Consider the following 27,122-nt stretch of genomic DNA (forward strand, 5'->3'; position numbering starts at 1 on the left):
GGTAAATACCTTACAGGGTAATCAGATTCAAAACATAGAGAATCCCTCTAGGCAAAACCTTAAGTTACAAAAAGACACAAAAACAGGAATATACATTCCATTCAGCACAACTTATTTTATCAGCCATTTAAACAAAACAGAATCTAATGCATATTTAACTAGATTGCTTATTCACTCTTTACAGAAGTTTTGACCTGCATTCCTGCTCTGGTCCCGGCAAAAGCAACACACAGACAGAGACAAACCTTTGCTTCCCTCCCTTCCAGCTTTGAAAGTATCTTGTCTCCTCATTGGTCATTTTGGTCAGGTGCCAGCGAGGTTATTTTAGCTTCTTAATGCTTTACAGGTGAAAGGGTTTTTCCTCTGGCCAGGAGGGATTTAAAGGTGTTTACCCTTCCCTTTATATTTATGACAGGGGTACAACTGAGGGAAAGACACGTTAAACAGACATTTGTCTACGGGAATTTCACACCTGAAGGTGGGAAACTGAAGGAAAGGACTCCTGTCCAAAATAGTGTGGGGCAGGAGTTCACTTATGATTTGCATACTTTTGAATCACTGTTGCAATGTTTTCCCAAATTAATGCTGTGATCCCTCTCCCTTTTATTAAAAGTTTTCTTTTATATACACAGACTTAGTGCTTGCCATTGGGGAAGTACTGACTCGTGGAAATGCCCAGAGGTGGTGTTTAGTTTTCCTAGACTTTTGGGTGCGGCAGGTTCAAGCTGGTTTTCATAGATTCTAAGGCTAGAAGGGACTATTGTGATCATCTAATCTGACCTCGTGTGTAATACAGGCATAGAACTTGCCCAAAATAGCTCCTAGAGCGGATCTTTTAAAAAAACATCCAATCTGGATTTAAAAATGGTTAGTGATGGAGAATCCACCATGACACTTGGTAAATTGTTCCAGTGGTTAATTACTCTCACTGTTAAAAATGTACACCTTATTTCCAGTCTGAATTTGTTTCACTTCAATTTCCAGCCCCTGGATCTTGTTATACCTTTCTCTGCTAGTCTGAAGAGCCCATTATTGAAAATTTGTTCCCCATGTAAGTAGTTATAGACTGTAATCAAGTCAGTCCCAACCTTCTCTTTGTTAAACTAAATAGATTAGGGTCCTTGAGTCTATCACTATCAGACAGGTTTTCGAGTCTTAATTGTTCTCATGGCTCTTCTATGAACCCTCTCCAATTTATAAAAATCCTTCTTGAATTATGGGCACCAGAACTGGACACAATATTCTAACAGTGGCCCACCAAATCCAGAGGTAAAATAATCTTCCTACACCTACTTGAGATTTCCCCGTTTATGCTTCCCAGGATTGCATTTGCTCTTTTGGCCACAGTGTCACTCTGGGAGCTCAAGTTCAGCTGACTATGCACTACAATCCAAAAATCTTTTTCAGAGTCACTGCTTCCCAGGCTAGAGTCCCCCATCCTGTAAGTACGGCCTACATTCTTTGTTCCTAGGTGTATACATTTACTATATTAAAAACCAATATTGTTTGCTTGTGCCCAGTTTATCAAGTGACCTAGATCACCCTGAATCAGTGTCCTGTCCTCTTCGTTATTTACCACTCCCCAAATTTTTGGGTCATGTGCAAACTATCAGTGATTATTTTATGTTTTCTTCCCAGTCCATTGATAAAAATGTTAAATAAAGTAGACACAAGAACCAATCCCTGAACCACACTGGAAACAGACCCACTTGGTGAGGATTCTCTGTTTTATAGTTATATTTTGAGATCTTTCAGTTAGCCAGTTAATCCACATAATGTGTGACATGTAAATTTTACATCATACTAGTTTTTAAATCAAGATATCATGCAGCACCAAGTCAAATGCCTTACAGAAGGCTATTACATGAACACTATGACCTTTATCAACAAAATTTGTATTCTCGTCCCCGCCCCCCCGGAAAAAAGGCATATCAAGTTAGTTTGACGGGATCTAACTTCCATAAACCCATGTTATTTGCATTAATTACATTACCCTCCTTTAGTTCTTTATTAATCTACTCCTGTATCAGCCGTACTCCATTATCTTGCCCAGGATCAAAGTCAGACTGACAGGCCTATAATTACCTGGGTCATCCAATTTACCCTTTTAAAAAATTGTCACATTAGCTTTCTTCCAGTCTTCTGGATGTTCCCCAGTAATCCATGATTCAGTGAAACATTAACTGTCCAGCAAGCTCCTCAGCCAGCTTTTTTAAAGCTCTTGGATGCAAGTTATCTGGACCTGCTAATTTAAAAGTATCTAACTTTAGTAGCTTTTCTGTTTCCAAAGTAGCCTTAACAATGCTGTAGCAACTTCTCAAACAACTCCAGGAATCATGGTGGAGCCTGTAGCTCCTTCCTCCCTTTCCCCTTGGCTACTAGTGCTCTTATAAACTATCCCTCTGGAGCATGCCCAGCAGCTGCTGAGGGGTGGGGCCTCCCTAGCCCAGGACTGCTCTATGCCATGCCTTGATTTAGTTTGGGGTCTGCAAACCCCAACACAGAAACTTATGAAATAAAGATGGTGAGCTGCATAGAATTTAGCCTTATTTCAAATGTGATCTATGAATGACTACAAAAGCACAGGACACGACATCTTTAGAGGACAAATCAACTTCATGAAGGGTTTGGTCCGAAGCAATACCCACAACATTAGAAATCCTTTAAACTCCTATTCATCCCAAACACTACTACAGAACATAATTAGAAGGCCTCCAAGGAAGAATGAATAGTGAATATTTTATATATTCCAGGGCTACAGGCAGATTTGCTGTTGATGCTGTTCTGTTTTGATTGCTGTTTCTTCAGTATTACTGTTACATTATGTGGGTGCTTGAAATGTCTGAAAAAGGGCTCATACCTTCCTATTACAAACAGACAACCCTTGTAATCTGAATGGCATAGCAATTTTCAAATAACTGAACAATGATATGCACCATATGGACAAGCACTCAGATTAACAGGGGTATGTACTGTACTGCTGCTCAGAGATCTCTAGTTTTAAGAAACATCCCCACAAACCAAATGAAGCTTGCTCAGTCTAGTTGAAAAACATTCTCTTCCAGTTTTTCCACACAATATAAGTCAAAAGTACACTCTCTCCTGCAAATGAAGTAGATCTACAGTAGGTCCAATAGAAGGGAAATAATCTATTTAAGAGACATCCAAATTCCTCTGCTTGCATAAAAAGGAAATAGAAACAATTGTACATATTCAATAATGTTTATCCTACCACTCATTTTACCAAGGTTGGCCTCAAAACTTATTCCATAAAATGATTAAGACTCAAGGTACATTTTTATCTGGCTTTTCTTATGAAGGCTTTATAAGATTATTAACTGCACAGCAGCATTTTAAGAAAGAAGCACTAAGCTTTGTTAATGAAATGAATGAATTGAAGAGTTCAAACTGAGTTCAGGGTTCAGCTGAAGAGTTACAGTTTAGGATCATCCGTATGAATTTGCCAAAATCAAGTTGTATTACATTTTAGGGTAATATACACACTATGAACTGTTACTTGAAAAATTTAATCCAGTTCATTCTGTTGCAATACTCCCAAAAGAAATTATTTACTTTGTAGTTCTTTTCAAATGCAGAAATGTGTACATATGTGTACACACACACAAAATATTTAAACACATCCTATAACATGCGTTCATTAAGATAGGCTAATATGATAGAACACCTCTTCTATGTTAATTTATTTGCATAATTAGATAATTTATTACAATCAGTATACAAAATAGTTCATTGTACACCTGCACATAGCTAAGTCATCACTGCAAGATATATGTATCCAGTGGCATGGGTTGCTTCTCAGTATTATGTATTGAATATATACTCCCCAACATAGGACTAGATTCCATATTACTCTGGTCCTTTTGCACAACTCAGGCAGTGTAACCAGCTCCATCCCATTCCCAATCTCTCCTGTATGATCAGCACTTAGATGCAGTGGAGAACTGACTTCATAATGTGTACGTGCAAGGATGCATGGGAGGGAGGGCAGATGATGACAAGGTAGAGAAGACAGAGAGCGAATAAGCAACTACAACACTGAATTTCCTCACTTTTGTAAATTTAAGTCAGGATTGTAACATTGCATTAATAGTTTTACAGCATGAGATTTCTTAAATTCACCACAACATGTGGGCAGTAGAAAGCATGTTTCATATTGTGATTATGAACCCAAAAGCCTTGTGAGAACTTTTCCATTTACAAAACACTGTTTCCTTTGTGAAATAGTAAACACTTAAAAAAAATCTATACTGACTTCTTATATAGACAATATTCTGATTAGACATGAATATCTGAAAAAGACAGTTCATTTAAACATTACATGACAGCAACATTACATTGCTGAACATGGCTCTGAACCAATTTCCAGCTACACATAATTACAGCTGAGTCCTGTAAATCAATGGTGTAAATGGAGTGCAAAGTCCAATCCTTCATTTAAATTCTTTAAGGAATGGTCATATTTAAAACAATGTTGCCTATTTAAAATTGTTATTGCATATATTAACCCATGGCTTGAAAAGCTACTCATCCATTATGAATAGGTATCTTTCCCATGCAAGTGCCACTAAATTCTGTTGATTTTAAGTTTTCTGACATTAAAAAATCCAGTCTTTATGATTGTGCTAATAGCTTTTCAAACATGAACCTCAAATGTTAGCCAATGCAATGTTGTCTTTGTAAGTCTGTCGACAAACAGCTTCAGTGCTTCTGCTTCTGGTAGTATCTTTCCTCCAGGTCAGTGAAAACAGTTTGGTCTGGTCAGTTTTCACTCCTGCTATTGAAAACTCTGTGGAGATCAGTGAAATTGACAGAATCAGGTCAATTTTCCAATCTGCAGCTTGAGAAAGTTCTTTCCAAAACTGGAAACAGGGACTGGAGCTATTCTTTGGGGAGGATGACTCAAAAATAGAGGCCAGACAAGGTGACGATTAGCAGGGACATCACCAAAACCCTTGCAGAGGAGGCTCTGTAGTGATGGTGGTGGAAAAACAGAAAAAAATCCTCCTTTCCTCCTTCCAGCAGATAGACGGGGTGTACCTTTGTCAGATAACTACTAACTAGAGGCTACAAAAATGGAACCCCCAAACAGGGTCCAGGGACAGCAGTCTAAGAGTCTTGGAGAGCTTGATTTCTCACTTAAAGTGTTGCCCCTGTGCAGAGGAGGCTCTAATCTTAGATTAGTCCTCTGGCTTTATCTTCTGACTATTAGGAGTCAGGTAAATTTTTCAGTGTATGAGGAGGTGGATTGGGGTGAGTGGATGCATGGATGTGGGTGGGGAAATGACAGAAAAGACAAATATGGGTGCTAAGGGAGAGAGATTTTGGGAGAACTGGGAGACAAAACAAAGGGGAAGAGAGGGAGCATGCAACAGAGTAAAAGAAAGAGGGAAGAGAAGAGGAAACTGGAAAAGAGGAAATAAATGATATTGAGAAAACAGCAAGAAAAGATACGCCATTTCTTAGAAGAAAGAAGGAAAAAAGGTATTGTGAAGGCAGAAGGAAAATAAAATAACAAAAGCAAGAGAAATTATGTAAGTTACATTAAAAATATTTATATTAAAAGGAAGTTATAATGTTACAATATTATAATTAAACACTAAACTACACAGCTATTCTAGTCCATTAAATTGCAGTGGGGATTTTGCACCTTGGCTAGTCGGTGTTATGTAAATTTTTCAAGGCCTGCAATAAACCCATGCTATAAAACAGAGTCAAGCAAGCTTGTCCCATAATATAGAACATCTTGATGTCAGTGCATGACATTTGTGAATATATATGCCATTTAAAGTGTAGTTCTACTCTGAAAAGTGATTATAAATATGGTGATCTGATGTTTCCTGTCTCAAAGTTTTCTGTATCTAATACAATAAGTTTACATTTTTTTTTTAAAATGCCAGGCCTGCAACCTCATCCTGGGCTCAGAGTCAAGCTGGGTTTCTTCCATCACTTGCATACAGATTCTGCAGGCCAAATTCTGATAAGTTACACCTGTGTAACCCCACTGCCTTCAATGGCTTTGCACAGATGTAACTCATTGAAACTCATCAGACATTTGTGTTGATGATGTACAAGGTGGAATTGATCCAGTATAGTCTATGCAGTGCTAACAGGACTAAAAATCAGTAAAAATGTATTTTTTGCCATTAAAATTAACATAAGTGATTCTGAGTACACATAAGGAACAGGGTTTTTTGAGTAAGGTACCATTTTTATATGGTCACTTTAGAGACTAAAACCACAGTTTAAAGTTTTTAACTTGCAGCATTAAAATTCTTCATTCTTGTTGCAGAAACATTTCCCACCATAATGTGGAAATGGCCAACCATTTCTGTGTTTAGTGCTATTGTTGCTATGTTTTCTCCAGTCACCTAGGGGAAAAAAATTTGCCCACTAAATTTTAAGGACATGAACCCAGCTTCCCACCAGCATTTGTTTTTGTAAAATATAAAACTAAAAGGAAAACCCATTGGTTCCACTATGAAATATTATAGCGATCAATATACTATATGATCAGTGACAAATGTAACTAAACATTGTACACGTCCTCTTTGAAGATGAAAAGCAGACAAAAAAACACTACGTATTACTCCTGAAGAGAACATAGGTATAAACATCAAGTACTTACATCAATTAAATCTGAAAGGTCATGAATATAATACTTGAAAACAGAAGCGTTGGTTGCTTCAAGGGTTAGTAGGTACTCATTTCGGGCTTTAATAGATTTCAGCTTGTTTTCAGAGTATTTTGCTTGACGCTGAGAAAGAAATTGTGTATTAATATAGAGAGAAAGTTCGAATACCTCAAATTTATCATTCAACAAAATAGATAAGTGTGCATGAATTGTTACTATCAACTAGAAAGAAACTTCAATTTTTGCTATGCATTTAACAGAAACACAATTTCAAAACCCCATCAACAGAAAATGTAATTTATGAACAAGCCATGTAATGAGGAAATTACGGGGAGTAAAATCACCCACTATCTCTGAATTGCAAGTTCTCTGTAAGCTACTACTAGTTTATAACATTAATATATCTAACTAGCTACTGCTAGTTTATCACAGATTATATTAAACTCATTATATGCCACATATTTCCTTAATAGACAATCTCTCTCTAAAACCATTCTATAGAAACATATACATCTAAGCTACAGCTTCAAAGGAAACTCAGAACTACACTGAATTTATTTCAAATTAAACAGGACAACCAGCTTTTAATGAAATCCTATTTACTTTTTCCTTCATTTTCTCAATCTTCTTCACAGAACTCCTCCTCTGGTGTCTCTCCTCTAGTCGAATATGAAAGACAGGGTCTCCTGATCTCCCAATCTGTTTTTCTTCTTGCTTCTCTGCCTCCTTCAACTTGCTTTCTGCACTGATGCTCTCTGCATGATACATATGGTATGTTTTCATGACCTGTGGAAGAGACGGTCAAAGAAGAGTTAAGAGACAATGGATATAAAAAAGCTTCTCATAAAAAAAAAAAATCACAGGGCCCCTGAATAAAAATACCATCTTATGAAGCCTCAGCAGGTGGCATGCGCTAAAGAAATAGAAGCAGCTTCTGTAGCTGAATAGTCAGCAAGGCCTAAGAAGCTTTCATAGGCTGGCAGACATTGAGGAGGACTCCCAGCTGGATAGGCTCAATGGTGACTTAGTCTCATTTGACAGCTTTTGAAACATGGCTTAGCACTGATTCTCAGCAGCCTGCTGTATGCTATTTCAGGTGAATATAGAACAGATGTATTTTAAAGTTTTGTGCAAAAAAATCCCAAAAGCTTTTGGAGAACTCTAACTGTGCATAATGTATGTAAGTACTAAACTATTTAGCACTTAAGCTGTTGATAGAACTAAAATGTGATCTATATTGAAAATAAAACAGCAGACTGTTCACTTCCTTCCTTAATGAACACAGAAAATTTGGTACAGCATTTCAAAATGAGTTGATTTTTTAATACATTTGCAAACATAGGATTACAGCTTCTATGCAAAAATACCTAATATATGGAAATGATATTATTATATTACGGCAGGATGCATTCAGAACAGCACGGCACTGCGCTATGCACTATACATTTGCATAGTAAGAGATACTCCCTGCCCCAAAGACCCTACAATCTAAATAGACAAGACAGACAAAGGTTTGGAAGAGGAAGCAGCGATACAGCAGGGCAATGGTCAAGCTGGGTACAAAATGCAGGCCTATTGGGTCCCAGTTGTACATTGCTTAAATTTAACTGAATGTTATGTTTTACCCATTACATTTGGCATTCTTACTAAAAAGCACTTCTAACAGCAAGAAATAATCTATGCAGAGGGATTCATGTTATATATATATGAAATAAAAGAACTGATAAAATACAACAGATCATAATTTTTCAATAATTTTGTTTTGTAAAATAAACACTGAAAAGAACAGCAAGTGATGAGATTCCATTAAAGATGACATGAAAAGGAAATTAAAAATATGGGTTGTGGCCTTTAGAAGATACTTTTTATATAGAAGGCCTACAAGATTTTTTCAGCAGAAGCATGCCAGCCTCAGAATGAGAACCATGCTCTTTTAGATCGGAGGCCAAGGCCTACCCCACCATCCGGGCCAAATAGGAAAGTCATCTAGTTTTTCTGTCTCAGTTTTTTGGCCAGTAAAAAGGGCATAATGACACTTTGCACTTTTTCAACTGCAGACCTCAAGTTGCTTGACAAAAGTGGCTAAGCCTGAGTAGTGCTGTTTTACAAACAAACTAGGCACTCAGATGTGAAGCAATTTTCCAGAGAGCCCCTGTAGTCTAGTTGATGAGATATAACGGTGTCTCACACTCCCCACCAACTGTTTACACATGAAACAGAAGCTGTGACATTCCAGCTAGCAGCACTAAGGGAATACTGCTAGGAACTAGCTCTCTCGGAGGACTCCAATAAGCCCAGACTGGAGTGCCATTCCCTCAAGCTTCATATCCCTGGAGAGAGCTCCTTCTTCATCTCAACCTCTCCTTACACGTAAAGATTACAAAATCCACAGCACCTCAATAGACACTACTTCCAAAGCAAATCTTTGTCAACTCCACCCTCTCCTGAAGCCAGGCCTTGACTCTGTCTCCTGAGGAACAGAGAGTCCATTTCAAATTCACATTTCCATCTGAAAACGTATCTGCTAGTGTTATAAGTAAAACATACAATTACTAGAATTGGAAGAGACTTGCGTTTGTCTGTTTTTGCAGGTTTCAGAGTAGCAGCCTTGTTAGTCTGTATCCGCAAAAAGAACAGGAGTACTTGTGGCACCTTGGAGACTAACCAATTTATTTGAGCATAAGCTTTCGTGGGCTACAGCCCACTTCATCGGATGCATAGAATGGAACATATAGTAAGAAGATATATATACACATACAGAGAACGTGAAAAGGTGGAAGTTGCCATACCAACTCTAAGAGGCTAATTAATTAAGATGAGCTTCTCCTGCTGATAATAGCTCATCTTAATTAATTAGCCTCTTAGAGTTGGTATGGCAACTTCCACCTTTTCACGTTCTCTGTATGTGTATATATATCTTCTTACTATATGTTCCATTCTATGCATCCGATGAAGTGGGCTGTAGCCCACGAAAGCTTATGCTCAAATAAATTGGTTAGTCTCCAAGGTGCCACAAGTACTCCTGTTCTGTTTTTGCAGTATACCAAGGGCTGGTCTACACACAGCGTTTGCAACGAGAGAACCGTGTTGGTTTAGAAATTAATACAGTTAAATTAGTGCAGCCCTAGTGCAGATGCAGTGATATCAGCAGTGACATTAACATATATATGATGTGTCTGCATCCACACTGGAAGGTTATTCTATTTTAACTATATCAGTTTCTAACAGGTGTCGTTAAATCGGTGCACAAAGTATAGACCAGCCCTTACTTTGTGCATTTGGCTTGTGTATAGTGTGTTTTGTTGATGGCACTTCCTATTTCATGCATTGTTATGATTACATCATTCTCAGGCAATTCTCTGGAGAGCTCACAAACACAGTCCTCCCCAGGTTCTGCCAGTGGGTGTTTACCAGTAATAGCAGCAACACTTTAATTGCAGAGGCAGCAGGCAGATATTTGCACAAAATGAAAGGGATTAGAGGGGTGACTGGGCCCAAACATTTTTGGTGTTGTTCCCACAAGACAGACAGACAACATGAAGTTTGCATGTGAAGTTGCACAGTTAGCTCTTTTTCTTAATTTTCTACCATGTTTTGCGGGATGTTCTCTCTCTCTTTTTGCACTAGAGGGTCTAAAATGATGTCAAATCATAGAAGAGATTGGTAAAAACCTCCGTTGCCCAAGTCTTCTGCTTACTGAAAGCTTGTGGAATGGACTCTAAATTCTAAATTCAGAAAACAGACTCGTTAGTTTAATTTTTTTGGTAGTCTGTTTCACTTTCTGGTTCTCATGCAGAAGTGCAATGTTACAATGCAAATGCTGCATAAGAATATTGAAATCCAAACAAAAACCCTGTTTATTTTTTTAAGAAGTTATGAAAATGCTACTGATATGAAAATGTAAAAACATCCTACATTTTGCAACTAAACTGCCAGTCAGTGTCTCTTTAAATGAATTACAAATTCTCAGTACAAATTTTAAAGCTGCCCATCAGAATGTGCCTCTCTATTGGAATGATTAAATTATCCTATAATTTATTTTCTTATTGTTTTGTTTATTTAGTAAAAGCCCTCCATATGAGATAAACAAACACCTTCACTTCCAAATATTTTTTAAAGAAACCGCTATTTCAAAAATATATGGATGTTTTACTCTTTGTGCAAATCTACAACATAATTGGAAAATTCAAAGTTAATGCAAGATCAAGACAAAGATCAATAAGATTTATGATGCATTTCCTGCCTAATGGCAGCATTTTAAAATTAAAAACAATTTAAAAAATAATCAAATCAGTAATACATATCCATCTTGCTCATCAATACTTAGATATTTCAGTGGCAATTCTTTTAGGGTCCAATTCAGTTACAGAAGTCAATGGGAGATTTTCTTGTACAAAGAGTTCTGATCTGGGTCCTCAAGCTATTATTTGGAACAAATATCCTGGTGAAATGTACAGTGCTCCTCTCAATTGCCTGACAAACTGTTGAACTGATAGGCCATACTGTCAGAATATACATCACTGTAGTGACTTTAATTAGTCCCAAAAGTGGTTATTGATCTGCCATCAAGTGTTCATTGAAGAGGAAGAGCAAGGTCATAATTTCACAAATGCTGGGCTGTCATCATGACAGATACAGTGCGCTCCTGTTCTGTATTTGACAGACATCTGTAAATGCAATATCAGTCTTCCTATAAAATAAAATGAGTTTAATTCTACCAATTTAGCAGGTGCTATAGGTGCATTACAGATGTTTTAAAATAAGGATTTCTGACCCCCAACAAAGGCTGAAGAGCTAGCTCAGTGGTTTGAGCATTGGCCTGCTAAACCCCGGGTTGAGAGTTCAATCCTTGAGGGGGCCATTTGGGATCAGGGCAAAAATTGGGGATTGGTCCTGCTTTAAGCAGGGGGTTGGACTAGATGATCTCCTGAGGTCCCTTCCAACCCTGGTATTCTATGATCATCTTAGAGGGAGGAATAGTGGTTTGAGCGTTGGCCTGCTAAACCCAGGGGTGTGAGTTCAATCCTTGAGAAAGCCATTTAGGGATCTGGGCAAAAATTGGGGATTGGTCCTGCTTTGAGCAGAGGGTTGGACTAGATACCTCCTGAGGTCCCTTCCAACCCTCATATTCTATTTTATGACAAAGTCAGCCTAAAAGTGGCTGGAAAGGGTTATGCTGCACCAAATTACAAGTGTTCTATTTGCAAAGAAATAGATTACTCTTGATTTTAGTGTGGAAGCCTCAGTGTCATTGATAGGAGTTCAGTATGTAGATGGAGGGCAGTATATGGCACTCACGCATCATGGTGAAGTGCATATTACAGAAAAATTGGATAATTATTTTAGTTAAATGCACAAATTCATTGTGCAGATCCATCAATAAGAAAGTAATTTGTACTATGTAAGACAACTGGGTTTTGTGGGGACATGGCAGGAAGTTTTTTTGTTAAAAGGCTGTTTTTCATTTCCTCTTTGCTATCACGTTATAGGATTGTTCCCATCGCTCTGCATTTTTCATAATAGTGGATTGAGGTCTGGCTCAAAAATTTAAACTTCTTTTGTTGAAAACTTCCCATCCCCCCAACTATCAGAGCTGCCCAGAGCACCAAGATATATCACGAGACGTTAACATTATCTGCTGAGAGAAGGAACAAAATCTAATTTTTATAATAAAACTGCATAATTAATAGTCTTGTCCCTTGTTTATCATGAAAACGCTACTCAACTGCATCAATGGGTGGGGGAACTTGATGGGGCAAGTGGTGAAAGGGGGACACTTGCTAGAGGACAATAGGTAGCTCCTCCCCCTAGGAGCCTCTGTCACCCATTTAGCCAGCTGGGGGACAGGGGTGCTAATTGACCAGCAATCCCCAGATCTCAGGATTTAGCCCAGCGCAGGGGCTATGTGGAACCTCTTTCGGCTCCATTCTAGCAGAGAAACGGTTACTCATCTGCTTCCAGCAGCAGCAACAGCAGTCCTCAAGTTGCAGAGGAAGGCTGGTAAGAATTCTGGGGCCTCTTTCCCCAGGGGCAGAGGGTCTACCTCTGCCTCCCTTGGCATGGGGGCTCTGCCTGCTACAGGAGGGATTCCATTACGACTCCCCTGGGAGCTCCCTAGGAGGCCGGGAGCCACATGAGTGTGGCCCTGGAACCATGTCCAGGGCTAGCCCTGGACCAAATGGTTCCCTAGCTGAAGAGCTAGCTCAGTGGTTTGAGCACTGGCCTGCTAAACCTGGGGTTGTGAGTTCAATCCTTGAGGGGGCCATTTGGGATCAGGGCAAAAATTGGGGATTGGCCCTGTTTTAAGCAGGGGGTTGGACTAGATGACCTCCTGAGGTCCCTTCCAACCCTGGTATTCTATGATCATCTTTGGCACCCCCCCCCCATTTGTTAAACTTTTGAATACCTTATTTTTATTGCATTACTAGCCCCTTTCATGACTTTGCTGCACGATTTGCATGCATGATTTATCCCTGTCATAAGACAATAAATGAGGCTGGTGACGGCCTTTGTTTTACACTGTGGGTGGTTTAACATCCTTTATCATGCAGAAAATGTCCTGGAAGTGGATAATGGTGTTACTGATGCTCTCTTGCTCTCAGGATGACCAATTGCAGGAACAAACCCAGCTGGCCAGCAGGGACTTGCACCCATTGTCCCAACAACTTGGGGATATTGGCTCATGACAGCAGTAGAATTAGTTGAAAACTTGGTTGCCCTGAGGACTCTAAGGACCTATAAGGCCAGCCGTTCAGAATTAGCGAAATTTAGGGAACAGGAAGGGCTTCATTGTGGGTGGCCTATACCCACACATCAGGGGTCACAACAAGTGGTGCCTCTGACCCACCACTGGTGGGCTCCCTTCACTATCTCTGGCCGGCTAGTGGGCCTATCCTTCTGGAGTACGTTGGTGGGTTTCCCAGACCCATGCGGGCATTTCATAGCAAGGAAACTGTTAGAAGGGTGGTCCTGGAGGGGTGAGGGCTAGAGTGACGACAGGTTACCCACTCTGTTGGAGTTTCCAAAGGCTCTGCCTGGGGCTGCAGTTGTAGGAGGCAGTCCATTTTATTTAAGGCGACATTTATTGTTGCCTTCTTTGGCACTTTGAGAGTGAGTCAGCTGACGTCTATAAGAGCTGCGGACAGGTCCCAGAGTGCGTTAAATGTAACAGATGTGCAACTCTGTGCAGGAGTGGTGTCCTTGTGCTTACAGTACTCAAAAACAGACCAGAAGGGAAGAGGGACCTATGTGGCGTTAAAGGAATGTGCAGACAAGCACTTGTTCCCCATAAAGGTGATAAGAGTCTCACTAAAATCCAGGGCCTGCAACCAGGCCTGTTGTTCTCATGTGGTGATGGCAGCTTCCTGACAAGGTATCAATTCAGCATGGTACTGAAAAACACCCTGCACTACTGTGGTCTTCACCAGGGTAAATGCAGTACTTACTTTTTCAGGATTAGTGAAATGTCAGTGGCTGCAGAGGGTTTTGGACCATGTTAGGTGCAGGCAATAGAGCACTAAAAATCAAGGGCTACAGGACTTATGTCTGCACCAAGGAAAAGATGGCAGGGAACGGCGAAACATACGTAACCCAATGTGCTTGTTTGTTTTAGAAGCTACCCAGAGTGTACGCAATATTTGGATTTGTTGGCACCCTATATTGCACTGGGGCCATAAGACGCTGCCAGGACAGCAGACGGATCTCAGCTGGGCTTCAGTGCTGAAGCTGTTAGTATCCACAAGAGGCATGCAGTGGGATCAGGTTGTACCACTTCTGCACTCACTGACAAAAAAGGGCTAGAGCCCTGGTGGGAAAGATTAGAAAAAGTAAATAATGGGGTCACCAAGATATTCCTGGAGAAAGGGGGGTTCCATGATACACCATGGAGACATCCATTACAATCGGCCAGAAGTTTTCAGGGATGATGGTGTATATCCATCAGATGGAGGTGCTGACATACGGCTACGGCATGTGCAGACATGGATTGAGCAAGTGGTGCGATACCAGGTGGCGTGGTTGGGTGGAGAGTGACCAAGCTTGTTGCTGGCACTTCCTGTGGCTGGTTTCCAGTGCAGCTAAGAGAAAGAAAGATTTCTAGAGGTAAAAGACCTGGGATTTTGGTGTTGGGCCTTGGGCTCATGTGATAGGATGAGACCTTCTGGCCTTCGGGGGCTGAGGTCCTCACCCTGCTGCACCCTCGGTCCTCTTGTGGGGGCGGGGAAGGGTGCTAGGACTCAGAAAGAACTGAGTCCTGCGGGGTAGGGCTGAAGAGAGCATACCCCGCCTTATGGGTTCTATGGTAAGTCCTGCAGCACTGGAACCAATTAAATGGCTGGTATAGGAAAGTATGGGTGATGAGTGGGTAGTGCTCCTCCCCCGTGTTAAAGTTGTGGTCTGCCACTTAATTCCATGCATGCGTCTGTCCTCATTTTGCTGCTGTGTCCACATCAACAGACATTTAACAGAACACCAGCTTACTGTTGCTGAAATTACTGTCTTTGATTTATTTCAAAACTCCCTCCAGTAAAGTAGTATTTCTTCCTGGAAATTGAGTGTGTGTGAGATTCATTAATCTGGCCAGCTGGCAGTTCCCAAGAGAAATAAAGCAAAATCTTATACTAATTTCCCATTTTCCTTGGTCTCTCACACTTGTGTTCAGAGGACTGTTAGGAGACTGGATATTAGACATTTTCATCATCCTACTCACTTCCATACCAATCTCTGATGCAAGTCCTGGAAATATCACTGATGTTTTACTGCCATCTTGGCATTACTGACCTCACTATCTATCAAATCTCTAGTACTATGCAATAAGTTGGACATAAACTTCTGTGTATCATCATTGTATTAGGTGACACTCCTAATGAAAATTGAAAATTCTGTAGCAACTTCCTTTAAAATTAAACACTGGAGATTTTTAATGAATTATATAAGGCAATGAGATATACAATCGGTACAACAGCCCGTGTTATTTATTTTAATATTAAATTCATTTTATTTTGCACTATCCCCCACATTTTCAGACTTCAGCATGCCACAGATTTTTGTATTGCTTACAAAAATTGTCAGGGCAGAAGGTTTTGACAGCTGAGTAGAGGATACCAACACGTATTTTTAGGATGCCTCAAAAATTCCTGGTTTTTGATATACACAGCAGATATTCACAAAAAGAAAAGGAGTACTTATGGCACCTTAGACACTAACCAATTTATTTGAGCATTAGTCTCTAAGGTGCCACAAGTACTCCTTTTCTTTTTGCGAATACAGACTAACACGGCTGCTACTCTGAAACCTGTCATACAGCACATATTGTCCGTCATTACTATCACTTAACTTCTGCAAAATGATTTGACTGGAGTGGAGAAACACCAAAAGGATCATTCTAAATCCAGGTTTAAATACAGTTTACTTACCACTTACTGCAGTCCCTCTGAATCTATTAAAACTGTATATGGCCAAGGCTGGATTAAGGCAATCCAAGGCCCTAGGCTCATGGCCAGATTCCTGGGGTCAAGTTTCTCAGTTGGAGCAGCAAATGCCCATTGAGGTACATGAAGCAATTAACACCTCTTAAAGCTATTGTTTCAGGCTGTTTGCAGACACAGGCAGACATCACTGCATAAATTACACTCTGGTGATCTTTTCAAGATTGTCTCCTCTACCATAAGGTCTAGAGGGACTTACTGTGTTTAAATGAAAGCGGATACTCTGATTTATTTATTTATTTGGTGTATGCAATCCAAGCCAAGCCACAGCGTTCTTATCAACGATATTTAATGCATGAAGACCTCCAGAAAGTTGAGTCATTTTGCAGTCCTCAACAATGTGTGTCAGGGTTTGTGGCTACCCACATTGACATACTGGACTGTCTCTAAAATGCCACTGAAATTCCACTGCAGCGCAAATTCCGTGTCTGGTACAAAACTGATTCAGAAGGCTCTGTTGCCTTTGCAGAAAATCAAACCTGGGTTGACGCTGAGTTGGATCAGAGATAAGAGAATTATTTCTCACTTTCTCTGCGGACCATGAAGAAGAAGAATCACAGAAGATTAGGGTTGGAAGAGACCTCAGGAGGTCATCTAGTCCAACCCCCTGCTCAAAGCAGGACCAACCCCAACTAAATCATCTCAGCCAGGGCTTTGTCAAACCAGGCCTTAAAAACCTCTAAGGATGGAGATTCCACCACCTGAAGCTCACCGCATGTTCTCTACCATAAACCACCACAGTTAGTACACTGCCTGTGTCTATGCATAGTTGGCACCTTGTGTTGGCACTTTGCGTACTCACAAGGATGCTTGTTTTGATGCACAGTGAGGTGCACCGTAGGTAGGTATTGCAGTGTACAACTCACTACCATCCACTGTCTTTTCAGAAGTTTTTGGCAATGCATGGTGGGGCAGAAACAAGTCTTAGAGGGATGACCGGGATTGCAGAGTCATGTTTCCATCATGCAACTTTCTCCATCTCATACTGTCATCTCTATCCCATAATTTTCATGCCTATTTTTAAAATCTCACAAACCCCTGTGGGACTTGTCGCTGTCCACTATCTCTGACAGAAGCATCAAGCCTGCATAGCCCTGCACTGTTGTCATGAGCATTGCAAGCATAGGATGTACAATCATCCAGTATTTGCAGAGCTGCAAGAAGAGCCAAGGGGAACATGATGATTTCCTGGAGGTCAGAATGCTGTGTCAACACAGGTAATGTAGTGTCTACATTTGCGCTGCGTCGACCTCAGTATATCATCCATGGTTCAACGCCACTCGGGGAGATGGTGTTTGCATAATGGTTAGCTTACATAGGTGGGAGACAAAGTTAAGTGTAGACACATGAATAACTAGGTTGATGCATGGTGGCTTATGTCAAACTAACTTTGTAGTGTGTATATTTTTTATATATATATATATACACATATATATATATATACACACACACACAGACACAGAGAAAACATGAAAAAATCGGTGTTGCCATACCAACTATAACAAGAGTAATCAGTTAAGGTCAGCTATTATCAGCAGGAGAAAAAAAACTTTTTGTAGTGATAATCAGGATGGCCGATTTCCAACAGTTGACAAGAAGGTGTGAGTAACAGCAGGGGGAAAAAATAAGTATGTGGAAATAGTTTTACTTTGTGTAATGACCCATCCACTCCCAGTCTTTATTCAAGCCTAATTTAATGGTGTCCAGTTTGCAAATTAATTCCAATTCAGCAGTTTCTCGTTGGAGTCTGTTTGTGAAGTTTTTTTGTTGTAGTATTGCGACTTTTAGGTCTGTAAGCGAGTGACCAGGGAGATTGAAGTGTTCTCCGACTGGTTTTTTAATGTTATAATTCTTGACGTCTGATTTGTGTCCATTTACTCTTTTACGTAGAGACTGTCCGGTTTGGCCAATGTACATGGCAGAGGGGCATTGCTGGCACATGATGGCATATATCACATTGGTAGATGTGCAGGTGAAAGAGCTTCAGGCTGGGGGGCTGTCTGTCAAGCGTTCTTACAACTACAATACCCACCTGCGGAAGTGAAGAAACAGATTGACAGAGTGAGAAGAGTACCCAGAAGTCACGTACTACAGGACAGGCCCAACAAAGAAAGTAACCGAAAGCCACTAGCCGTCACCTTCAGCCCCCAACTAAAACCTCTCCAGCACATCATCGAGGATCTACAACCTATCCAAAAGGATGATCCCTCACTCTCACAGATCATGGGAGACAGGCCAGTCCTCTCTTACAGACAGCTCCCCAGCCTGAAGCAAATACTCACCAGCAACTACACACCACACAACAAAAACACTAACCCAGGAACCTATCCTTGCAACAAAGCCCATTGCCAACTGTGTCCACATATCTATTCAAGGGACACCATCATAGGACCTAATCACATCAGCCACACTATCAGAGGCTCATTCACCTGCACATCTACCAATGTGATATATGCCATCATGTGCCAGCAATGCCCCTCTGCCATGTACATTGGCCAAACCGGACAGTCTCTATGTAAGAGAGTAAATGGACACAAATCAGACGTCAAGAATTATAACATTAAAAAACCAGTCGGAGAACACTTCAATCTCCCTGGTCACTCGCTTACAGACCTAAAAGTCGCAATACTACAACAAAAAAACTTCACAAACAGACTCCAACGAGAAACTGCTGAATTGGAATTAATTTGCAAACTGGACACCATTAAATTAGGCTTGAATAAAGACTGGGAGTGGATGGGTCATTACACAAAATAAAACTATTTCCACATACTTATTTTTCCCCCTGCTGTTACTCACACCTTCTTGTCAACTGTTGGAAATTGGCCATCCTGATTATCACTACAAAAAGTTTTTTTTCTCCTGCTGATAATAGCTGACCTTAACTGATTACTCTCATTATAGCTGGTATGGCAATACCCATATTTTCAAGTTTTCTGTGTGTATATCTATATCTATCTACTTACTGTATTTTCCACTGCATGCATCTGATGAAGTGGGTTTTAGCCCACGAAAGCTTATGCTCAAATAAATTTGTTAGTCTCTAATGTGCCACAAGTACTCCTCGTTCACCTTGACACAAGTGTCTTCATTTTGGTGAATCTGGGCAGATCCTGAAAAGTCTGGTCTGGGAGTTACGAGTGTGTACCTCTGTGGATTGTGGATACTGGATTGTCTGCAGCCTTTTGATGAAGCATGGGCAGAGATAGTGGGAAATGACAGATTCCAAGATTTTTTGTATTTTCACCTGCCTGGAAGTGTTTTGTTTTATTTTTTTAAAGCTCGAGCCTTTTCTGTTGCAAAGAGGCTCTACAGTAGAAACTGATGTTCTGTTGCCTCATTAACCCAACCTTGCAGAAAGAGAAGGTTAAGGGGTGACTTGATTACAGTCTAAGTATCTACACAGGGAACAAATATTTAATAATGGACTCTTCAGTCTAACAGACAAAGGTATAACACAATCCAATGGCTGGAAGCTGAAGCTAGATAATTTCAGACAGGAAAGAAGGTGTACTTTTTTTTTTTTTTTTTTTTTTTAAACAGTGAGGGTAATTAACCACTGGAACAATTCACTAAGGGTTGTGGTGGATTCTCCATTCCTAACTATTTTTAAATCCAGATTGGATGTTTTTCTAAAAACTATGCTCTAGCAATTATTTTGGGAAAGTCCTATGGCCTGACGCCAGATTAGATGACCACAGTGGTCCCTTCTGGACTGGGAATATATGAAAACTGGTCTCTCCAAGCAAACAAACAGCAGCAAAAGTTGGAAACATATTTGGTCCTCATCTAACACACACACACACACACACCCCCTTAATGAGGGCAATCCTTCAGGTCCCAGTGCAGCATGCACAATCTATAGAGGTACACGCTGACACCATCCAGGCCTGTCTCAGGCCCCAGAATTTACTTTTGCAGAACACATTATATCCCCCTTTCTAGTCTCATCAGCAGTGACAGATCTGATATTTAGCTCCAACAGTTTATACACTTGTGAAGAAACTCAGAGTGCTAATTACTAATCTACATTGATTTAGGGAGCAGTAGAAACTGGAGCAAGAGAAAGGGGTGAAGCAGCTGGGGTGGGGTGCTGGAAACATGAAAACACTGATTGACTGGCACATTAAAAGGAAAGTACATACATAATTAAAAATAGTTGTCACTTTTAATGTACTGAATTTGCAATACTTCACCATGAAGTTTAAATATTTGATTATTTTCTGCAAAATGTTTTGAATAATAATAAGAACAAGTGCAGAAACCAGTGAGAATTTTACTGAAATAAATTAAAATACATAGACTATTTGTCTTGAAATAATACACAGATGTATGCACTAAACATTTCAGTATCATGTACGAGGTACAAGAATATTTCACACAATGGGCCAGATGGCTCCTCCCACAGAAGAAGCCACAAGTAGGGGCTTATGGGAGAGGAAAACTGAGGTTTCTCTTGTGGGATTTTCCATAGATCATTCCTCCAGGGAAGCCCTTCTTGCCCACTGGGGGGAAAAAAGGGGGCTCAGCACTCAGAATCTATGCTTCCCCAAAATCAACATGGTTCTTTGCTTATCCACTGGAAGCCAGGATCATCTGTTCCTGCTGTTTATTACCTCAATCCTGTTTATGACATCATAACACTAATTATGTTACAAATAGAGAGTGACTATGAAAACAACAGGAACAGATGAAATCCTAAGCAACAAGAATCCTGTTTTCATAGAGAAGTCCATACTCATGAAAACAGGGAAAGAGACAGAGAAAGTATAAATCAACATAATGGTCTCTAAAAGATTGTTTTCCATAAAGTGTCAGTAGGTTTTTAGTATTCCAGAGTGTGCCTGAATTTTGGAGATATTTCATCTCATTTACATGTTTTTCAATTCTAAGCTTTGTCATACTGAACACGAAGCAATATCACTTTGTAGCCTCTCTCAAAGGTCAGAGTTTGGGGTTTCATTATAGGCTTATACTTTCAAATTCTTAAAATGCCTTTGAGCAAAAAAGAGCTATTTTTCAAAATTATAAGCCTTTTTTATACTCGATAGGAGGTGACAAATAGCTTGAATTCTTTTGTGACCTCTCTTCCATTTTTCCTCTTGGGCTAGTTTCTTCTTTCTCAATCTACAACATTGTCTATTGACTTTAAGGAACGAATACAAAGACCACTGAAATCTTCCCATTGACTACAGCAGGCTTTAGATTAGGTCTTCTGAGAGCCATCCTTGAACAGGCTAAAAATGACTTCCCTGGGTAGACGTGCAAGACTGGATTTCCAATGAAGGGTTTTGAAATTGTCTTTTGTTTCTGGCTCCCTCACTAATACAAAAAGCTTAGAACATCTGTTGTAGCACTATTTCCAAAACTACTCCTGCACCACTTACTTAGCAATCTGCACATGAGATCAAGCCTAAGTTTTAAAAGGTTCCATTTATAAATTTTTGAACAAAAATCAGCAGGGATGCCCATAGAGAAGCCCCAGTCAACACAATCCATTTATCAAGAAGTTCTGAATGTCCCACAAAACCTTGGGATAAATGAGGTTGTACAGTATAAAGAGTTTGGGCATTCTGGAAGTATGAATGGCCAGGCTTGCCTGAACTGCTAAAATGTTTGGAGTGGAGGGTACGGTCTCGTGTCATTCAAAAGATAATTCCTTTGGATGTGGAATAATAGTTTGCTTCCAGCCAATGATCTTGAAGTAACCAGGTAGAGTATTAAAGTTCTCTAACACGTAACTTGCTGTTAAAAAAGTTCTTTAAGGCTTGCTAGAATGATTATATTAATTATTATTATTTGTATCATCATAGCACCAGGGAACCCCTCATGGGCCAGGACCCCATTGTGCTAGGCGCTGTACAAACACAGAACAAAAAGACAGTTGTTGCATCAGTGATCTTACAATCTAAGTATAAAATAAGAGACAATAGATGGAAACAGACAGATGGGGGAATGCAAGGAAACAATGAGACATTATTGTCTAAATAGACAAGACAGATGTAGGGTGGGGAAAGGGTTAGAACACACAAGCAGAGTCAACAGTGTGATAGCAGCAATCATCATGTTAGTGCCATGATTTCGATTAGTTTTGTTTTGGGTGGGTTTACTTAGAAGGGGTCAGCTAAATGGAAAGAAAAGACAAGGCAGGGGATGCAGGTGACAGGGGAAGTGGGTCAGGAGTGGAGTGAAGCTGATGTGAGGAGACTGAGGAGAGAGGGGAAGGGTTGGAGTAAACAACCAATCACTGTGGGACAGAGAAGGTTTGCCTGGAACGTCTAAAGGATGAAAAGTCCCTGCTTTGGCTCCATCTGGTCCTACAAGCTCAAGTCTCTGTTAAGGGTTAGGTCCTGCAGATGGACACACCTGGGCAGATACCTGAGGCCACGTGGAACCCGGCTGAAATCAGTGGGGCTCTGCACAGATACAGGGATGTGCCCAAGCATATCTATTTACAGGATATGGTCCTTACTGAGAAACTCAACCAGTAGAAATCCTAAAACATAATTTATTTACAATGACCACACCTGCTCCTTAAAGAGGCAGTTACTTGATATTACAGCTAATAACTAGCTCACTTTTTTTCTCTCTGATGGTCTTTAATCCATCTTTGAGCACAGCAGCTTTTTAAACCTGGAAAGTCATGTAATTTTAATGACCCTTTCTTATAAAATAATAAATTATGCTACAGGTTATAAATCCTTCCTCATACACCATTTTCAGTGGATTAAAAACTTGAATCCTTCTTCTTACTCAGGGAATTCAGAGATGCATGGGGGTACCTGAATGCCAGTCAGCATTCAAAGATTTTAATTTTAACAACTGCATGAGTGGAAACTGATCATTCCATTAAAAAAAAAATGCAAGGAAGAGAACAAACCAAAGGAGAGAGAGATCAATACCAGTCCACCTTTCACTTAACTGAACCACATTCAACTGTTTCCCTTCACTTTTTTCACACTGAAAAGGTTGCAATAATTTTATGGTTTTTGTTTATTGCTCATGACTAGAGCCAAATTTTAGTCACGTGTATTTTTAGTAAGAGTCATGGACAGGTCACAGGCAGTAAAAAAAAAATTCATGGTCTGTGACCTGTCTATGACTTGAACTATATATCTCTGACTAAATCCTGGGGTGGGGGCAGCCTGGATGCTCCGGGAGGTTCCTGGAGTGGGGTGGGGTGGGGTGCGGGGGTTGGCAGGCTCCCTACTTGGCTCTGTGCCTCCCTGGAAGTGGCGACATCCCCTGAGCTCAGCTCCAAGGTAGAGGCATGACAGACTGCTCTGCACCCAGCCTTTGCCCCAAGCGCCAGTTCCACAGCCAATGGGAACTGCGGCCAATGGGAGCTCTGGGGGCGGAGTGATGTTGTCGCTTCCGGGGAGGCCCCCCCCCAAGGTAAGAGCCACCCAGAGCCCGTCTCACCCCATCCTGTGCCCCAACCCCCTGCCTCCTCCCACACTTAACTCCTGCTGAATATATAAAAAAACCTGCATTCAAGTCACTCAGTCCTACTTTAGCTAATCGCTCAGACAAACGAATTTGGTTACGATTTGCAGGAGATAATGCTTCTTATTTACAATGTCATCTGAAAGTGAGAACAGGCGTTCACATGGCACTGTTGTAGCCAGCGTCACAAGATATTTATGTGCCAGATACCATAATGATTCGCATGTCCCTTCATGCTTCAACCACCATTCCAGAGGACATGTGTCCATGGTGACAACGGGTTCTGCTCGATAATGATCCAAAGCAGAGTGGAATGATGCATATTCATTTTCATTGTCTGAGTCAGATGTCACCAGCAGAAGGCTGATTTTCTTTTTTGGTGGTTCGGCTTCTGTAGTTTCCGCATTGGAGTGTTCTCTTTTAAGACTTCTGAAAGCATGCTCCACATCTCATCCCTCTTAGATTTTGAGCAGCACTTCAGATTCTTAAACATTGAGTCGAGTGCTGTAGCTATTTTTAGAAATCTCACATTGGTACCTTCTTTGCATTCTGTCAAATCTGCTGTGAAAGTGTTCTTGAAATGAACATGTGCTGGGTCATCATCCGAGACTGCTATAACATGAAATATATGGCAGAATGTGGGTAAAAGAGAACAGGAGACATACAATTCTCCCCCAAGGAGTTCAGTCACAAATTTAATTAATGCATTCTTTTTTAACAAGTGTTATCAGCATGGAAGCATGTCCTCTGGAATGGTGGCCGAAGCACGAAGGAGCATACGAATGTTTAATATAATCTGGCATGTAAATATCTTACAATGCCAGCTACAAAAGCGCCATGTGAACGCCTGTTCTCACTTTCAATTGTCACTGTAAATAAGAAGCAGGCAGCATTATCTCCCGTAAATGTAAACAAACTTGTTTGTCTTAGCAATTGGCTGAACAAGAAGTAGGACTGAGTGGACTTGTAGATTCTGAAGTTTTCCATTGTTTTATTTTTGAATGCAGTTATGTAACAAAAAAATCTACATTTGTAAGTTAAACTTTCATGATAAAGAGATTGCACTGTAGTACTTGTGTTAGGTGAACTGAAAAATACTATTTCTTTTGTTTTTTACAGTGCAAATATTTGTAATCAAAAAGAAAGTGAGCACTCCACAGTTTATATTTTGCGTTATAATTGAAATCAATATATTTGAAAATGTAAAAAATGTTAAAATATTTAAATAAATGGTATTCTATTATTTAATATTGCAGGATTAATTGTGATTAATTTTTTTAATTGATTAATTTTTAATTGCTTGACAGCCCTACTTAAAACAAAACTCACACTTAAATATTAATACTGTGACAGAATTCAATATTCATTAGAAGCCATGGCATAGTGGTATGACTTCAATGGGACTACTTGATGCTTACAATGTAAGTGTTTCCAGGATCAATTCTTACAAAAATTATGAATGATTGGGAAATGTTATAATGAGCATGCAAGACAGAACATTTCAGCTGATAAATAAGGTGTGCACTGCACTAAGCATGTTTACCTACTTCAGGAAATGTATAAAGTTCAGCGAAACATTGAGAGGAAAAACAACTGGTTGGACTTTGTCAAGACAAAAATACTGTGGTATTTCTATTGGTGCAAGTTGCCATAAGGGGTGCTGGAACAATTTTTATAGTGGGGGTGCTGCTGATGGAAACCATGTATTTATTGTCTGTTATTACTACTTCAAGCCAAGGGGTGCAGCACCACCCCTAATTTCAGCACCAATGGTTGTCATCTAAAGGGATACTTACAGTGTGCAGAAATCAATTTGTACAAAACAGTTCTTGCAACAGAAGCTAACTAAATGTGCTTACCGTATAAAGCTCATTTAGAACTTTCATTAAATCTTCATGAAGCTGGAATGCAATCTCTTTGCTCTGTAATTAAAAAGAAATTATTACGAAGAGGCACTTAAATCTCCACAGAAATTTGCATTCATCATTCATTCATATTTGAAAGCTAGCACAATAAAGATTGTGAAGATGGCATTTTGACAGAATTCCAGTACACTAAAAATTAATGATTCAATGATATAGAGACAGACAACAGCTGGAGAGAAATTTTCTAATAGGAGATCTAGAAGTGATTTAAGAGTGCGATTCCCATGAAGTATCAGGAAATTAGGTGCCAACACAAAGGCTAAAGTTTAGGATTAATGTTATATGGCTTTTTAAAAACTGTATACTGTTTTACAACTGTTGCAATACACATACATAATAAACCACTTGTAACATAACATTCTAGGATATCCTATCCATTTCTATCATGAGTGTAGCCTTTGTTTCTCAGTACATACAACTATACTTTTGTGTAAATATTTATGCAAGCAGTAATTGTAGTTCCTCTTTGAAACAGATAAACAACTGCATAATTTTTCATGGAACAGAGAGCTGAAAAGCTTTGTTTAACTTTTCTGCACTGAGTCTTTGCTTTCATTATGACCCATAGAGAAGAAATACTTGGCACTGGTTAGTAAAGAAAGCAAATATGTCAAAACAGGAGAGTTTAATTGGAGCCTCATTCAAATAGATTCCTTTGTTTTTTGTCCATGTAACAGTTCAGTCAGATGAAAATGATGGCAACTGAGCAAGAGTTGCAGGCAATTGTACAGCAGTCTTTGGAAAGCAATTATGTAAAAGATTCATAGACTCTGGCAAACTGCCTTTTTAATATTTTTCCTTTAGTGCCTATCATCATAGCATCTAGCTAAACTACAGTGTGGGATCTCAACACATTTTTGCTTTTTGTGAGTAAACTGATAACCACCACTTAGCCTAAAAATCAAATGAAAACCAATCTCATGATAGACTGAGATTTTTAGCTGTGGAAAGCATTATATGCTTATATATTAGATGAAGAAAAATCATCTGTGGCATAGCAACTCACATCTTAGCGACTTACATACTTAGACATCAGTGAAACACCTGTAGGAATAACTGTACTTAAACACACATTTTATACTACACCCAAATTCCCCGAAGAGCCAGAGGAGACATGCCATCAAGTACACTTTCCAAGAAAATTAAACAACATTTCTGGAACAGACATTTTTCATTTGCTTCCCCTCCCCCCACTGTCCCTATGTTTTAAAGCTATGTCACACCTACACCATCAGTTTTCAATTTTTATTAGAAGCCTTAAAGGCAAGATGATTTTTGATCATTTTCTGAGAGCCTGGAAGACGGAAAAGGGTTAGCAAGATTCATGTTGTGTAACAGACAATCAGCTTTGGTAACTAAGTCGTAACAGAATCCAGTTCCACATCAAGACAGCAGTTTTGAAGCTCTGTTATACAGATACCACACACAATCTTTCCATTCTTTATGCTTTTGAAAGTTTGGAATATTTTAATGCTGAATCTCTCCTTCAAGTAGGTTCTGCCATTTGAAAGTCTAGCAAACAAGGCTTACTACTTCAATGTCTTTGCAAAATCCAGACTAATGCATTTTATGTTATGATAACTAAAGAGCAAGTACTGCAAGCTACATAGTTTA

General features: G+C 39.8%; 1 protein-coding gene across 9 annotated transcripts in view; it reads right to left on the reverse strand.

Moving 5' to 3' along the window:
* The window catches only part of SRGAP1 (SLIT-ROBO Rho GTPase activating protein 1), a 233,446-nt gene that overhangs the window by 71,471 nt on the left and 134,853 nt on the right, over nucleotides 1–27,122 (reverse strand). For 8 of the 9 annotated variants that reach the window (XM_073327901.1, XM_073327898.1, XM_073327897.1 and 5 more), the window contains 3 exons: nucleotides 25,443–25,505; nucleotides 7,256–7,438; nucleotides 6,647–6,775 (listed from right to left, as the gene is read on the reverse strand). In XM_073327901.1, coding sequence (XP_073184002.1) covers nucleotides 6,647–6,775; nucleotides 7,256–7,438; nucleotides 25,443–25,505 — 375 coding nt within the window. The remainder of the gene's footprint in view (nucleotides 1–6,646; nucleotides 6,776–7,255; nucleotides 7,439–25,442; nucleotides 25,506–27,122) is intronic. The other variant, XM_073327900.1, reaches the window with a different exon arrangement.

Source organism: Lepidochelys kempii, chromosome 1, assembly GCF_965140265.1.
Source record: "Lepidochelys kempii isolate rLepKem1 chromosome 1, rLepKem1.hap2, whole genome shotgun sequence".
Lineage (NCBI taxonomy): Eukaryota > Metazoa > Chordata > Testudines > Cheloniidae > Lepidochelys > Lepidochelys kempii.